The sequence below is a fragment of the Rhyacophila brunnea genome, unplaced genomic scaffold (assembly GCF_057557595.1).
Source record: "Rhyacophila brunnea isolate RB1 unplaced genomic scaffold, BYU_Rbru_1.0 scaffold_9, whole genome shotgun sequence".
Classification (NCBI taxonomy): domain Eukaryota; kingdom Metazoa; phylum Arthropoda; class Insecta; order Trichoptera; family Rhyacophilidae; genus Rhyacophila; species Rhyacophila brunnea.
The window spans coordinates 24,391,078-24,408,185 of NW_028233361.1; the positions used below are offsets into that span (position 1 = coordinate 24,391,078).

At 35.1% G+C, this 17,108-nt stretch overlaps 1 protein-coding gene across 1 annotated transcript in view; it reads right to left on the minus strand.

Moving 5' to 3' along the window:
- zuc (Mitochondrial cardiolipin hydrolase zuc) overlaps nucleotides 1-17,108 on the minus strand; it is an 84,980-nt gene that overhangs the window by 35,643 nt on the left and 32,229 nt on the right. The window contains exon 3 of the mRNA XM_085960123.1: nucleotides 10,767-10,808. Within this exon, the coding sequence (XP_085816249.1) occupies nucleotides 10,806-10,808 (3 nt within the window). The 3' untranslated portion in view covers nucleotides 10,767-10,805. The remainder of the gene's footprint in view (nucleotides 1-10,766; nucleotides 10,809-17,108) is intronic.

Below are 17,108 nucleotides of genomic sequence, written 5' to 3' on the forward strand. Positions count from 1 at the left end.
GTTTTGAATTAACTATATTATAACTATTATCACAATTCAATCGATCATTCTAAATTAATACTGGAGCTATTAATAAACACACAGTCTTAATTCTAATGAAAGTATGCGTGTGAAATATTCACGGAAGTAGACTGTAGTAAGTACAATTTACACACATTACAGTTTAGCCGTTCCTCTAAACTTAGATACTTATTACATTTATCTTGCTCCATCTTCGTAACTGACAGACAGCAGTTGTATCAGTGTGATTTCTGGTTTATTTGATTTTATTCAAAATAATTACAAGATAAAAAGCACTTTTTATTTACAACGTTTTTAAATTTTCTGTTGAATTATTATGCTCAAACTTGTACTTGATATGAAGTAAATAAAAAACAAACAAATATAGAATACTGAAATGTCATTTTGACATTTCATTTTGATTTCCATAGTAACGCACGTATATATTAATAATTTAGTTGCTAGGACCACCGGCTTAGCAACCAATAATAGTGTTTTACTTTTTACGGATATTTCTGAAATAACTTCCATACAAAACAGAATTAACTGAAAATGAATTCAATTCTGCTTAAAGACGGCTAAAAGTATTAAAAGAATGCGTTGGCATCGTGTTCTGATATATTCTAAAGGTTTTAAATGTCTAGCTAGTCGGGAAGTTAGTTAAAAATCGATTGCAAGATTTGTACTAGACAAACAAGAATACGAGCTAATAAAAACGTTGTAAAATAATATCTCTACCTCTGCAGCAAATACTTCATTCATTATTTGTGATGGCTTGGTTTAGTGATTATCTCAAAACTATGATTCTTCATACACCTGCCACAGTCTGGTTTCAGAACGGCGATATAATTGAAGTAATATTTAGTTGTGTACTAAAAATAAATGCTGAACAAAATGATAATCTGGAATGATTTGAGTAAGTTGAGAAATGCATTTTTAGATCACTTCACCTACAATCGCTACTTGCCACGTTTATACACGATTTGGGCGTATAGAAAGAGAAACAGCCATCAAAGCTGTCCTAAGATCCAATGCCCAGGTTGCGAATGGAGTGCACTAGTGACTAGTTTGAATAATCCTAATGTAATTTCGTTTGAAACTAGATGAAAAGAGATCGCTCTATTACAGATCACAAGTTTTAAAAGTGTAGGCTTTCGTTGTAAACAAACTCATTTTTAAATAAGTACATAGCTTGAACTATTAATGCAAAAAGTTGTGTCAACCGTTCATCTTATCTGATAAAAATATGTGTATTTGAATTAGGTGCGATTATTCAATATTATTAATGTCTTTGTATTATTGATCTAAAAGAAGAAGGTATAAGAAAGCCAGTAGTTATAATATGTATTCAATATTCTGGATACAAAAAAAGACGAGGTTAGCAGACTGAAAAGCGATTCAAATATAAGTAGGTACTTGAGTAATCTTATTTACTTTGGCGCAAAGAAAAACGTAAGCAATTACTCTTGCAGCGAAAGCAACTCCGGTTAATGACACAAGGTGAATCCGAAATAAATGCATCAGCACGGAGGTGAATCACGCTTTCAAACAGATATCTCCTACTAATAATAACCAGAATACGCAGGCTGGTCCGTAGATAACTGATGGTGGTGAAAGAGACAAATAATTATTAATATTGAGTGTATTTTTGATGTGATGTTTTTTCTTATAACAGTTTTAATTCAAGACACCAAGTTTATTACATCAGTATATTATATATATTTTTCTTTCGATCATGTCCGATCCTATTAGGATCATATGGGCCTCCACAGAGTGGTGGTTTGTATTGACAGATTATATATGGTCAACACAATGACTATATATTATCATCACTATTTCACGTATCCCTAAATTGAGTGAATGCGTGACAACTTGGCAATATCTTAAAAGACCAGAGTGGTGATAACTCTATTTATTCCGTGTTGGAGCGGAAATAGTACCTACTTTACTTTTTACTACATTCATCATCACCAGCCTGAATTTATCCACTGCTTGACGAAAGCCTTTCCAAGCTGATTCCACTTCTCTCGGTCCTGTGCGTTGCGTTGCCACGTACTTCCGCAGAACTTTATCATTTCATCGATCCAGCGGCATCTAGGTCTACCTTGCGGACGTTTTGTACCTCTTGGATACTACTGGATGACTAAATTTGTCCAACGATTGTCCTTCTTTCGGGTTATGTGCTAGCCCATTTCCATTTGAGAATTTTACATTAACTACTTTATATTAAAATTTCGGCAATATATATTTTCCAAATATGAAACAATATAGGAAAATGTATCGCAAGATTCGTAAATCGTGAAAATAAGATGTAACGCAAGAAACAATAAAATGACAATTACTCGAAATAAGTAATAGACGGACGTGAAAGATGGGCCCGAATAAAGGCTTTGAACTGTTTTCAAACTGAGAAGTATTTTTTCCAAAAATAATTATAGGCATTTACTTTGTTAGGTTTTAGAAAAAAAAAGTTTACGGAGTGGAAAATTTCTAAAGTTTAAGACTGTTTGTGCAATAAAAGAAACACGCCATTACTAGACATGGGAAACCTTTTACGTTGGATATATCGCATCCGTACATAAAACAAAGAAGAAGCGACGTCAGTATAAAAAAATAAAAGAAAAACCCATTTTCATACGAAGAGGAATCCGGATAAGCGACTTATCGTATTTTCCTAGGCTTGATATACTCAGACACTCATATGATTAAACATGGAGACAAGTTTAAAGTGAGTTTACAGAGACATCATCAAGCACTGCTGGTTGAATGTCTACCATAGTTGTTTCCACTCTTATCGTTCCATAGTTCTACGCTGCGTAGAGGTCGAATGAATAGTCTGAAGAGATCGCTAATATCGTTACAGACTTTCGGCATTATCCGGTGAACCGACAAAAAAATAAGAAACGAGAAATATGCATACACCTAAGTACCAACACATAAATGAACTAAAAATGAAAGGTACGATTCCATCTAGCGAGCTGTCGTTGTCATATGTAGCAAACTCACTACATAACGGTTTATTCAAATTAATTATAAAATTTGTCACCTCCTAAAACGCCTATTCAAAGAGTGTAACCTCAAATATTACCAATATTGAAAGCGCGTTTTGCTTACTTGACAAACTATAATGCATAGATATAAACATAATTATTGAACATAACATACTTTCCAACAGATGTTTAAGTATCACGTATATCTCCATACTCAAGAATCGTAGCTTCTTACAGCCACATCCAGTAGGTAAAACCCACATACTCTATATATGTTTCAAGGTTCTACATTTTGAGAAAAGGTACAACTGCTGCTCTGATATATTTGGTATGTAGAACTATTATATCTTGCCAACGATTTTATGGCGCTGTATGCAGTTGTCAAGACTTAGCGGGGGTCGGAAAAATATACCTGAGAGTGCGAGGTGAAACGTAGTTCCGCAGTTAGCCACTAACACGCCCGTAGCCATGATATAGTGCTATAGTTATAATTTATAATATTATAAGGGATACTCGGGTAAAATGTTTTCGCCAGAATCGCAGAATTCTCATTATTTTATTTGAATACATAATATTACTATTATCCGGTTTAAACTAATACAAAACCGGTTCAAACCGGAATATTTTGGAACTCACTCGTATTTTGGTAGATAATTTATTTACAACGCGAATCTAATATACCTACTCTTTATTTTTGTAATGTTTTGTGGATATTCGGCGTCGCGATGCTACAAGGCCAGGCGTATGTCTAGCCACCGGCCAAAAAGTTTTCTTTATTACCGACAAGTGCCAAAGGCCCGGGCGAAATAATCCCCCGCTTCGTCCCTGCGATTCGCATAACGTGTAATTTATTTGCCTTACACGCACACCACTATTGCAAAATTAGCACTAAAAATTATTTTTATATTATAATGAATAATCTTTGAAAGGTGAGCGAGCACTATCATAATAATTGTATAATGGAAACTTATTAATACATAAATTCAATAATATTGCTTACAAATGTATTGACCCATGCCTATATTGCGATGATTAAAATTATAGCCATATCAAAAAACAGAAGTCAGAAAGTGACTCAAATTATTTTCAAAATATAGGTATGTTGAAAATTCTTTAGTTAATAATTTTGGGATTAGGAAAATGTGGAAACAAATACCCTAATGGTAACACCAGCTGAAGGGCCAATATGCTATGTGAAGGACGAAAATGAAGAATTTGGGGTATCGACCTATGTCGACTTTGTAGGAAATACGTATTTGTCATTATGATACCTTTCTAATAGTCTAACTAAACCAGAAAGCGACACGCATGCTCGGTCGCTACTAGGGATTCTAATCCCGGGATCCCGAGCTATTTTCGATACCTATGAATCCCGGGATTGATAAACATAATCACGAATCTTTCGGTATTGATTTTTTTATCAATTTTTATGGAAAATAAAATAAAAACGAAAATATAACAAAAAAATACTTTTAATAACAAATAACTACATTAGAAATAAACTGAGTTTGAATGAAGTTTGATTTATACCCATGTGTAAGTTGCCGATTCATTTTATTTTTTCACATGAATTAATAAAAATGAGAAAGATTGGAAAAAACAATGGCTTCGCACTATTAACAAAGTAATTCCACCATGATCTCATGCGTTTTACGGCAGTTTCATATTTGGCTGACTAATTAGATTTATGAAGCGGACAGGCCATAAGTACACCATGATTTGCTTTACTATTTTTAATCTCGCTAACCCATTCATTAAGTCTTTACTATCAGAAACAGCAATCTCATACTATATTCACATTATTATTTATATAAAATGCCAATCTCGGGATTGTTAAATTGTAATCCCGAGATCAGAATTTTGGCTGGGGATTGGATTCCCTAGTCGCTACTAATTCGGTGCGTTTTGGCAAAACAGTGACGAAAACTATTTCAACTACACGTGGTGACAAATTCAACGGGTTGCAGTCGCGCCGAGTACAAGTGAAGCAAGAGAATTAAATTCAAGTTTACGTATAATTTTATCCAGCTACGTATGAAACGAAGTGTTACTTAATGGCAGTATGTAAAACATTAATAAATATTCTAATAAAAGTAAATAAATATCTGTGCAAATTGATTTAAACGATTGTTTTTTGGACAGCTTCCAGTAGGGAACACAGCAATAAAACGAATGACGGAAGAAATTATATCAAAAATAATGGTCGTACGCATGAACTGAAAATAAAAACGCTTCACGGTTATTTGAGTTTCTTTCTTATCTACCTATCAGCATGCCTGGGATTCGAATAATATACTGAATTATCAAGAGGTAGAAAAATAATTTTATAATCAAATCGATTGTCGTTATTGATATTAGATGACGCTGCAAAATTGATTTGAATACAACAGAATATCGTTTCTCCCATTTGTAGATCAAGAAGACATCCTTCAGATAAATAGCTTGTTTCAGCTCATTACTACGTCCTATTTAGAGCAGCGAACAGGAGAAAGGTGACCTGAAGTATTGCCGAAGTCCAATAACGGGTGTGATACAGAAAAATTCAAATCATAATAATACAAAAGTGGACAGAGCACTGCACTATGCCTACAGCTCAATTAATAAGACCACAACGCAAAACTTGCTGGATTATCGAAGTCGAAAACTGGCAGGAACCATGGCCCCCACAAGGAAGGGGGCTGACAGGGCTCTAGCCTGGGGGCCCAGGTTTAAAGGGGGCCCGGCGTGGTGATTCGACCAGTTAAGTGAGAAAAAGACACAGGATCATAAAGTTGGTATGATAATCTAAAAGAATAGCCTGCGGCGCTATTTTACTTGAAGAGTATTAACATATTTAGTTAGAAGTACAAAAAAAAACCGCTAAAAATACACGAAGTACCCCTAATTTTCCCTCGTAGATCCTTAGGGTTGGGAACCAGATAGGGAACACGACTGTAGAACATCACGCTGCCTTTAACCTGAGCGATAGGTAGGGGGCCCTCCAAACATCTTGGCCTGGGGCTTCAGGATGTAAGGGCCATGGTAGTAACTATGAGGACTCATTCATCCAGCAGTGAATCTACCCTTGCTGATTGTGATAATGGTATGAATAAAATTGTTAATTACCTATAATATGTAATTCCTCCATAGTTCAGTTTTTTTATAAATTAAGTACAACACTGACTGCAAATGCAACGTAGATAACATAAAAGGATGATCTGAAAATTAATGTAGTATATAGATAGGGTTGTCAAAAGTCGAATATTGGCCGGGACGTCCTTGTCTAGGATTCCGGTTGAACCATATCCGGGACGCAAAATACTACCAACAAATAATAACCACTTTCTACAGAGTCCTTTCTATCTCACATAACTATTCGCGCCCCTACATCGATTTTAAAATTCGTCGATACTGAGCTGAAAGACATAGCGAGTGTCGTCTGCACAATAGTGTACTCTCCATAATCGGTAAAAAATGAGATTTTGATCATCGATCAGTTTTAGTTTGCCAATTTATGGCTACGGCCGTATGTTGTAGCTTAACCACTGGGGAATGCCAAAAGAAACGGCGTATTTCAAAAAAACACTACCTTATTCTTAGGTCAATAATTATTATAAAGGAATCATTATTCGTAGGATATTTATCACACTTTAATGGTCAAAGACATAGCTTATAATTAGTATCTTTAGAATTATCTTCAAATATGTTAATCTTGCCCATTTTTTGAATAATAAAATGCCTAATTCTTGTCAAATTTGGGATCACAGAGATTATCAATATAATTTTTTATCGTAAATATTTCACTATAATAATGTCGACATAAATTATACTGATGGTTTTATAAATGCGTTTAAAAATTAATAAATGTAAAAAATCTTAACACCACTGCATATTTATGTACTGAAATATGACTATATTCTAAAACATTAGAGCGAGAGGTTTAAAAGAATACTATTTTATGTAATAAAAATACTTTATGCAGTCATCAAATGTTTAAAATAAATATAAAGGATAATAAGGCTTCAAAATTATATAAATATATTATCTATAACGTTTAAGGAATGTCCAGGATCATGCTTTGAAAATAGAATAAAAGCTCCATTTTGACCCACGCTGAGCACGTCCGCCCTTAAGGATTTAAACTTTCATGATTTGAATGAAAATATATAAGCATTTTATTATATTCCCATGGACACGGTGTCTAAAATGTCGGTATTACTTTCATAACTTTCATATTTGACTTGACCTCTTCCTATTAGTACACTAAAAACGTTAACTAACGAAAATGTCGAAAATGAATATAATTGTTTTCTAGACATAGTAATAGTAGATCTTTTGAAAACAATACCTCAACGACGGAATGTTGAAAACAGTCGTATTATTGTATGTATACTGTACATATATAGTTTACAATAGCATGTTAATTAACTTTGAAGTAGATTTACTCAACTTGTATAGGTTCAATCTTTAGGATATCAATCGTTTTTGTATTGAGAACATTTTGACATTACATAATATATTATGTACGAGTATATAATTCGATTGGTTTTTCAGTCTCTTTAACCCCGAATAATTGACAACCCTATGACTGCAGAATGAATAGAAAACGAATCCATTTGGATTCGGATCAAAGAAATCACAGTCGCAACAACACAGATGAGAATTTCTAACAATATAAGTTTTATTTATGATAATTCGCAACGTGCAAACTGCGAGGGTCGAGAAACGACCGGAGAAGTAATCAGACCCCAAGGAGCAGACACGAGAGAGCCCATCGAAATCGGATCAAAAAAATCATCGCATTACAACAAAAGGATAGAATCGCATTTTCAATAACGCAACACTATCGAGATGGGGAGGGCGGCGTATATTTGACAAGGGGGAAAATCCCATAAGGAAAGACATCGTGTATCTGTCTGGTAATGCGAGAGGGTGCGAAGCATTAGGACAAGATGCCAGAGGAAGCCACTAGCTTAGTGGGCTGATAAGAAAAAATAGCCGTTGCATTCGAAAAGAGTGTGGTGTGGTTTTGTTATATTTAACTTCGCATTTTAATGCGTCAGATTTTATTTTACTTACAACACCACGTACCTACTGCCGTCGTGATATAGACACCAATGGCGAAGACTCCATACTAGATTAATTAATATTGATTTAAATCCTACCTTCTTAAGAAATATAAATTTAAATAAACAAGACAATTCAATGATAAAAAAACCAACACAGCGATTTGTCTCTAAGTATTGAATATTGTATCCAAGATGCAAACAAAGGCTTGGTATAATCCAAAGCATTTTTATATGAAGTTGATGGTGATTGTCTTTAATGTCTTAGAGCTGTCTACTTCATATAAAACGAATAAATGCTTTCACGACAACGCCTACGTACCTTTTTGCACATATTGTGTACCTAATGGTTTTGTTATTTTAAGCAGAGTAGAAAAATTACAGGTGGCCTACCGGACAAGTAGCCCAACTAACGATGCCATATAATTCTATAGCGTATATTCGATTCCCAGTGAGCGTCACGTTTTTTATAAACTATCTTTATTAGTGTATGTTGTCTTTTTAAGTTAAATACATTTTCTAAAAAAGTAAAATATAATATTTTTATGTTCAGTAAAATAGTAGAGTTGAAAAGAAAAGTCCCGTAAATATGGATGATCTAGATTCTAGAGTTTTTTCAGTTACTTACCACAGCCTACTTCCCTTCGGCAAGAATAAATGTTAATTATTAATATGTTTGTAATAACATTTCCGTAATGAGAGTTTTAGATTGTTTCGAATGAAGATTAATTTCTCGCAAAGTCTAAAATACAACATCGCATAGAAAATCACGCATACAAAATCTCGATAATAAACGAGAACAGTTTTCCTAAATAGGTCAAAGGCATGAATACGAATTTTTAATAATCACCTTTATCACAATGAAGGTTTAATTTTTCACCCAATTCATCTGAAAGAATGAAATTTGTACAAACAATCCCAGAATCGTTTATAAGGAACCTTTTATGTCAATGGATGAGTATAATTTACGGTAAGCTGTTCGAATCCGTGAGGCTGAGCCACAAGCATACGGAGTGTCACACTCTATGGCGGCATCCGGGACACATAATATCCAAGCCACGTTAATAAATCATACAATTTAAGATGTAGCATTCGTTATTAAATATATACATAACTTTGCACGCTCGGAAACATACATATTAGAAAATATATATAATTCAGTGAGGTAACATTTCTTACCATACTCAAAAAGTAGACTGTAGTAGTAGTAGTATGTTATGGTCGACACACTCCTGTTGTACCGCCTTATCTCGCACCCGGACTCTTCCTAATTTTCCTTTGTACCTACCTATCAAACCTCATTTTCAAGACCGTATATACATATATTATGTAAGTATATCAGCTGAGTTACCTATTACCAAAGGTATCCGGAAAACTATACACCGCTATTCGGGTAGATCTATGCAGGCGACAGAGAAATCACCATGAATGGCGAATACCTCAATCACCAGCGGTTTGCAGACAATATTGTTGTCTTTAGGTCAGACCGGAAAGATATTCAGGACAGCGTGCACGAGTAAGAGGACTTCAACTTAGAATAATGGAAAGCACCATCCGATAGTGGATCGACCCCGACCGATAAAGATACGTCAGTCAAACTACAACAAATTATTTTTATCAAATTCTATTGATTTTAATTTGAATAAATAACCCTACACTGCACTGATTCTACAGATACGGAAAATATAACTAACTTTTTCGCTAGCCTTTCATTCGCTGAAGGATGTTACAAATGTTACGTAATATTGTAATTTATAAACCGCATAAATCAGAAAATAACTGTATGAATTTCATTTTTTTTAATTCGTTTCGATTATTTATGGGACGTCACTGCACGCCCTTCGGAGACACACACCTACTCCCACATCTGTACGAGTCGACCCTGTTGCAAAACATAGAAAAAGAAGAGGAAATGGTGTGAGAACAGAAAGATAATTGAGAAAGGGCAGTTGCGGCACTGAAAATACAACCATTAATTTCATTACAATGAGTTAAATACATATACCATTGTAATCAACATAATATTTATTAATACAAATCCCATAATTTGGGACAAACTACATTTGAAAATGAAAATTAAGGCTGCGAACATAGGTTGATAATATGATCCGCGTTATAATGATGTCAGATATCAGTCAGTCGCTTTGATCGTAGACAAAATATAACTGAATAAATAGAGACCGGTGGTCTAATTTGGCCATTAGATTAATTTTCTAAAATAATATGACTGATATGCAATCGAATTGTTGGCAGTTTTCAGGGAAAGCACGTCACTGAAATGGCGAAGAAACAACGAAAAAAGTATGCAGTAGACGCGTCAGCGCCAGTGGCGGGCGAACAACCAAGTGGGGGGTGGGGGGCTAGAGGTTCAAAAAGGGGAAATGCTAATCTAAATTACGACAATTCCCATTCGAGGCACGTCCCCCGGCCTGCCCTCTCTTTATTACAATGCGGACTTTAACTTACGATTATGAAGCCAGACATTTCGGCAGCGGACGCGATACACTTACGTACGAATATTTTTTAAACTCTCACTTTAATGGAAACTAAAAGCGACCATTATTGCATATTTTAAATAATCACCCGTATTGCAATCAAGGTATTTGATTTTCAATTACCTACAGATGCGTTATCAGAATAGGTGTAATAATAATGCTGTAAAGACATGGATGCAGATTCGCAATAATTACCCGTATTTAAATATAGTTGTTATAAGTAGTTCGATACTTACATAAAGCTTTCCACCCCGTCCATCAAGAGGTTGTTGTAATCACTAAAAAGAAAAGAAAAAGAAAAAATAAAACAAAATAAAATAAAAAAAAACAATAAATAAATCAAATAAATAAAGTTTTAAAAAATGGATGAAAACGGGGATTATATTAGTAAATATGGAGATAAATAACGAAGAAAATTTTTGTTGAAATGATTTCAAATTTAACGAAAAAAATGTTCCATACAAAATATTATTAAGATCAAGTACAAGATCAAAAGATGGTTGCCAAAATTAACGAAATTTGATAGCACTTCAGTCGCACAACTGTTGGTTAATTTCGTCGTGATTAAGTATGGCACGGATGGTTAGATTAGAAAATCACGTTGGCCGGAATCTAATGGATGCGTGTTTGAGTCCCACTCCGTATGAATATTTTCCCAATAAATATGTACCTATGTTAACGACGTGATCCAAATGATGTATCCATATAAAATCTTATGCATTTAAAATTAGATGATTTCGTTTATTTGAATCAATTGAAAAGGTTGAATTTTTGGAATAACTCAGAGGCCATCCATAGACGGAAACCATTTGTAATCCTGCATCCCAAGCCCTACTTATCTTATGATTCTTTAATGCAAAATTAAATTTTAGCTACGTACATAGGAAATATATTTCCGTAACAGAAATCATATTATTTAATATGACATACGGTTCAAAACCACACGGTTTCAGTAAATGGATGGCCTCTTGGTTTTACTCTCGGGCAAAAGTTTCCAAAGGGTTATACACGACGAAAAAAGTTTAAACTAAGCGAACTAAAGCGTCAATTACATTGAGCTACTTTACGAGCTGTTTGTTGGCGAATTTAAAAGCGGGCGATTCAGCCACTACGGTTGTGATGATGACACAGAACTTTCCATTCGCTGAGAAGCCACAGGCCAGCGACTATTTTGACAGAACGTAGTTCGTTTTTTTACCGGGAGGTTGCTACTGCGCTCTACTGCGCAGACGCAGTAGGCCCACACGCCGGCGTGTAGTGTGTAAAGTTGACCGGCTTTCAACTTTTCTCGGTAGAGTGTTTACAACCTGCTTGTTAGCTTGTTCGATGATTACACTGGGCGACTTTACAGGCAGGTTGTAAATTCGCCAACAAACAGCTCGTAAAGTAGCTCAATGTAATTGACGCATAAGACAGTTTACATGGTAGTATACATTTTCTTGCACGTAATATCAGTTACTGTTTCGTTGTCGGTATAAATCGGTTGAAATAAGAAGAAAAACTATCATTGATAAAAAAGAATCTTACTTTTTAACAAGAGTTTTCACTACTACATACATATCATCAAAATATACATCTACCGGAGAGAAATGAACAGAAACATTCAACTATCAACAAAATGATAGTACTATATTTATATACATAGAAAAGTTTTCTCTTCCTATCCAACGGAAGAAGAGGTGACGACAGAAGGCAGACATTTATAGGGTGGAGCGTGAATGTATGTATTAATTTAATTATTTTTTACGCAATTAACTGATGACAATGTAATTGAAAGTATAAAATCATTTATATACGGTAACATCGACAGTTATTGTGCGCGTCTTCTATTAAGTAAAATAATAACCGTCCTTCAATCTTAAATTGCCAACTCTGGTACTTTTATTATACTTAGGTATACCATTACAATACTAATACTATTAAAAATACTAAAAGAATAAACAATTCTTAATTGCTAATATAATCTGTAAATAAAATTGTATATATGTTACACCGAATGTGCGAAATTGACTATTACATGAAATGGGCAAAATTTTGGCTAATTCATGTAATAGTCAAGCCTGTTGCCTTATTCATGAATTAGGTAAATTTTCTGCTGAGTACATGAATTCGCCAGGGTATGGAATTATTGAACTGTCAACATGACAGAAGAAAAAGTAAATTTAATACGGATGGTTTTACGAGTTATAATTGGACATAATATAATATTATTATTATTAGGTTAGGTTTTGTAATTCTGAATTAAATTATTCAACTGAATGTCCATTTTGAGGTTAGCTATCAAGTGTCAACAAACTATCACAAACATTCAATCGACCATTGCACGATTGATACCCAAGCACGAATCAAATCGCGAAAATACTTTTCAATAAAATTCTTCCGTTATCATATTATAGTTCTAGATTTTTTTTTTGCGCATAGTAAATGGATATGAACGTCATTGTAGTTATTGATTGGTATATTTTTATATTATAATCAATGACATTTGACACATTTTTTTAGTTTGATTAGTTGCAAAAAACACCACCGGAGCGCGATCATCTATTTTGATTATATATAATACCCAATGACCCCATGACCAATGCATGAGCATTTGATACTTTTAGTTTAGTTGCAAAAAATACCACCGTAGCGCTACTAACTAATTTGTCCAATACATGAACTAGGCAGACAAATTACTGCCGAATTCACGCACTCTCCAGATATTTTGTCTAATCCATGAATAAGGCAACGGGCTTGCATTTTTCATGATTTAAGCAAAATTTTGCCCATTTCATGTAATATTCAATTTCGCACATTCGGCGTAACATATACATAGGTACGACAAAGTACATAATATGTATAATATTATTATATTCAGACACATAATTTTCCTTTCGTATCAGTCAGTTCAGATTTATACCTAACAGGGCTCCACATAGGTATATTATGAATTACATATATATATAAATATGAAGCCAGTCACTATACACTACTACACCAACACGTTTTATGTCTATAATTTACAATTTATAATACAAAGCCCGCAGTGTCCTCAAATATTACCAATATTGAAGTCGCATTTCGTTAACGTAAATAATAAAAATAAAATCCTTTTTAAAACGTGGTTAAGTTTATCCCATATTTCTTCACACTCGAGAATTATAACCGCATACAGCCACATCTAGAAGGTAACCCACTTTCTTATTTGTGTGTTACCTGAAGAGCTCAAGTCGCAATGTCTTAGATGTGTCGATGAGCGACTATTTAACGAAATGTTAATTGACTGGTATGAATGACGGGATCTTCAAAAGTGACCCTCTCCCATCGTGTCTTGAGCGTCAACTAATATCAACCTATGTGTGCTACCAGTGCTCATATATGCACGTGAAACATGATCCCTTATGAAGTTCACAAATTACGAGTATCGCAACGTAGCACGTAAATGTGCCTATTGGGTATAACGTGAAAGAACACAAAAGAAACCAATGGATAAGGAGGCCGACAAGAGTACGCGATATCACAGAGGTCGCTAAGCAGATGCACTGGCAATGGGCTGGAATGTTGCTCGGACTACGCTCGGTGGGTGTACATGACAGCGAATAACTAGGCACCGAAATGAGTGAAAGTAGCCAGGGAGACCTTAATCTAGCAGTGGATCAACTCCGACTGATGATGATTATGTATATGTAGTGTATTTTTTCTCTGCACGACGAAAAGTATTCCATGAATATGTTTTTTATCGGAAATTTTCGATTAAATGAATTATGAAGTATCCGCGATAAAACGTTCACTTTATCAAAGTTCAATAATCCGACATAAACTTAAAATTTTCACTCCGCCCCATGGACACAGCCCTTCGATGAAAATACGGAGGGGTCTGGAAGAAAAATGTCCCGTAATTCAGTCTCGCCAAGAGGAGAATAACCAAACTGCTGTGGGAGGTAGGGGTATAAACGGTTTGAGAAACGATACACAGAACATTTTGCACGGAAGTTCACACCGGAGCTTTTCGCCTATAGGCGTCATTAGTGAGAACGATTGGTGTGACCGATTTTGCTAGACGCAAAATGACAGTGCGATGCGTCACAAACGTATGAAAGGGGAGAATATTAAGGATACCTACCCCAAGTCGATTTGTTTTACTCGATTACAATTATACGCGAAATCATACATTGAATAATAAATTGTACTAAGATAACATCCCTTTACTCAGGGGTTGATATTATATAATGCGTGAAATGAATGTCTCATAAATTTCGTTCATTTTAACGGTTTCTTGGACAATTTAGAATGAATTAATTCAGATCATTGTCATTCCAATAGCTTTCCATAAAATAGTACGACATCCATGCTATAAAAAAGTAAGCTAACATATTTGCAACGTTTTTCTGTTAATTTTTGTCCCATTAACTTTTCGCCTACTTCGCCCACGCCTGCTAATGTGGTGACAACACACACACATGGGCCGTCCAAAGAAACTCGCCCCGCACCACACTCGGTGTTAAATGCTCGTATCATGAGGTTCTACATTGAATGTGAAGCATCAGCAGTTGTTTACACCTGGGAATGTCTAAAGAGCAGATACTCAAGACACGGAGCGGTGACATTAATACATTATAATTAATACATTATATTAAAATTTGGGGCGATCAGGTACTTCTAAACACGGAGAATTATTTTATACATACAATGTCATTTAAAAAACTAAAACTGTCGATCTAAAACCTTCACTGATGGACAGTTTCCACATGAACGTGTAAAAGAGGTGTACTCGATTTACTTTTCGAGATAATGAAATTCAAACATTGCATTAGCCCGCGTCATCACTCGGGAGTCATTCGACCTACGTCCTACAGCATATTTGTATAATTTAAAACCAAACATTATTTGTGTTTATTATAATTACTTAGTTAGAAGTAGACTGTCTGGGCCCCGAATCACTTGAAGTACCCCCTTATGAGAGGGTAGAAGATTAATTTTTAACTCCTTTACTTGAGGATGTATGGATACTATCCGTAGCTTTCGCGTAGGGGTCCAGACCCGACGTTGTTCGCGCGTCTGATTTTGATAATGAAATAATTATTGTGATCAATAATGTCCAACATAACATAGTCGATACTAAATATTAAGTTGTAATTGACTGATCAGGATTGATTGTGGATATGAATATTTAACGTTCCTCAAGGTGTCACATCGGGTAAGTAGTATGTACATCTCTCGCAGTCTTGTTGATTTTGTTGTAATTCTCTCAAAGGTCTGTGGAGCTAGTTGAAATAATACACAAATCTAGTTAACCTGCCAGAACAATGAGATAAATTTGACAATCGTAATGGATAAACTTCCGTAGTAGGACATCTTACAGCTGTCAGCAGATGAAGGTATCACTAGAGTGATAATAATTACACATCCATTCAGTATTCACAGCATGTTGACGCACAGACTATACACTAGTAAGTATATGTTAGGTAGGTACAAATGATTGGTACATGGGATTAAAAAACCACATAACTATGAAAGCCAATTACGAGGGTGGGTCAATAAGTCCTTAGAAAAGCCGACAGGTGGCGCGACTAGTACTGTAAGCGGTTTGTTTTCATGCAGCGGCACTACCGATTCAGTATGCTGCGAAGTTTCAATCAGATTGGTCGGGTTGTTGTGTGTTTCTCGTACATTTAAAAAAAAATTTGCTTGTGGAAAATGGAAAATGGAGAAAATTGAGTTTAGAGCTGTTATTAAACATTTTAATATAAAAGGGTTAACAGCAAAGGAAATAAAAAATGAGTTGGATTTAGTTCACGGCATATCTGCTCCTTCACTTGCAACTATTTATAACTGGTTAAATGAATTTAAACGTGGTCGTACATCAACAAAGGATGAACCACGCTCAGGACGTCCTGTAGAGGTGACTACACCAGAAATGATCAATAAAATCCACGATATGGTGTTAAGTGACCGAAGATTAAAGTTGAGTGAGATAATTGAGGTTACAGGGATCTCAAAAGGTAGCGTCATTTCTATTTTACATGACAAATTGGGCATGAAAAATATTTCTGCAAGATGGGTGCCGCGTTTGCTCACAGTCGACAATAAACGCAATAGGGTGGTGGCCTCTAAAGCCCTGTTGTCGCTCATGCAACGCAATCCGGATGAATTTTTTCGTCGCTTTGTGACTGTAGATGAAACATGGATACACCACTATACTCCCGAGACGAAAGAACAGTCAAAGCAGTGGATTGCGAAGGCAAACCATGTCCAAAGAAGGCGAAAACCGTAAAATCAGCTGGTAAGGTTATGGCTACTGTATTTTGGGATGCACGTGAAATTATTTTCGTTGACTATTTGGAAAAAGGAAAAACAATAACAGGGGATTATTATGCATCTTTATTGGACCAGCTAAAAAACAAAATTGAAGAAAAACGGCCTCATTTAAACAGGAAAAAAATCCTCTTTCATCAGGACAATGCCCGTGTTCACACATGTTTACGATCAATGGCTAAAATTGAAGAATTGAAGTTCGAATTGGTCGACCACCCACCGTATTCGCCAGATTTAGCCCCCCCCCCAGTGACTTTTTCCTTTTCCCAAACTTAAAAAAA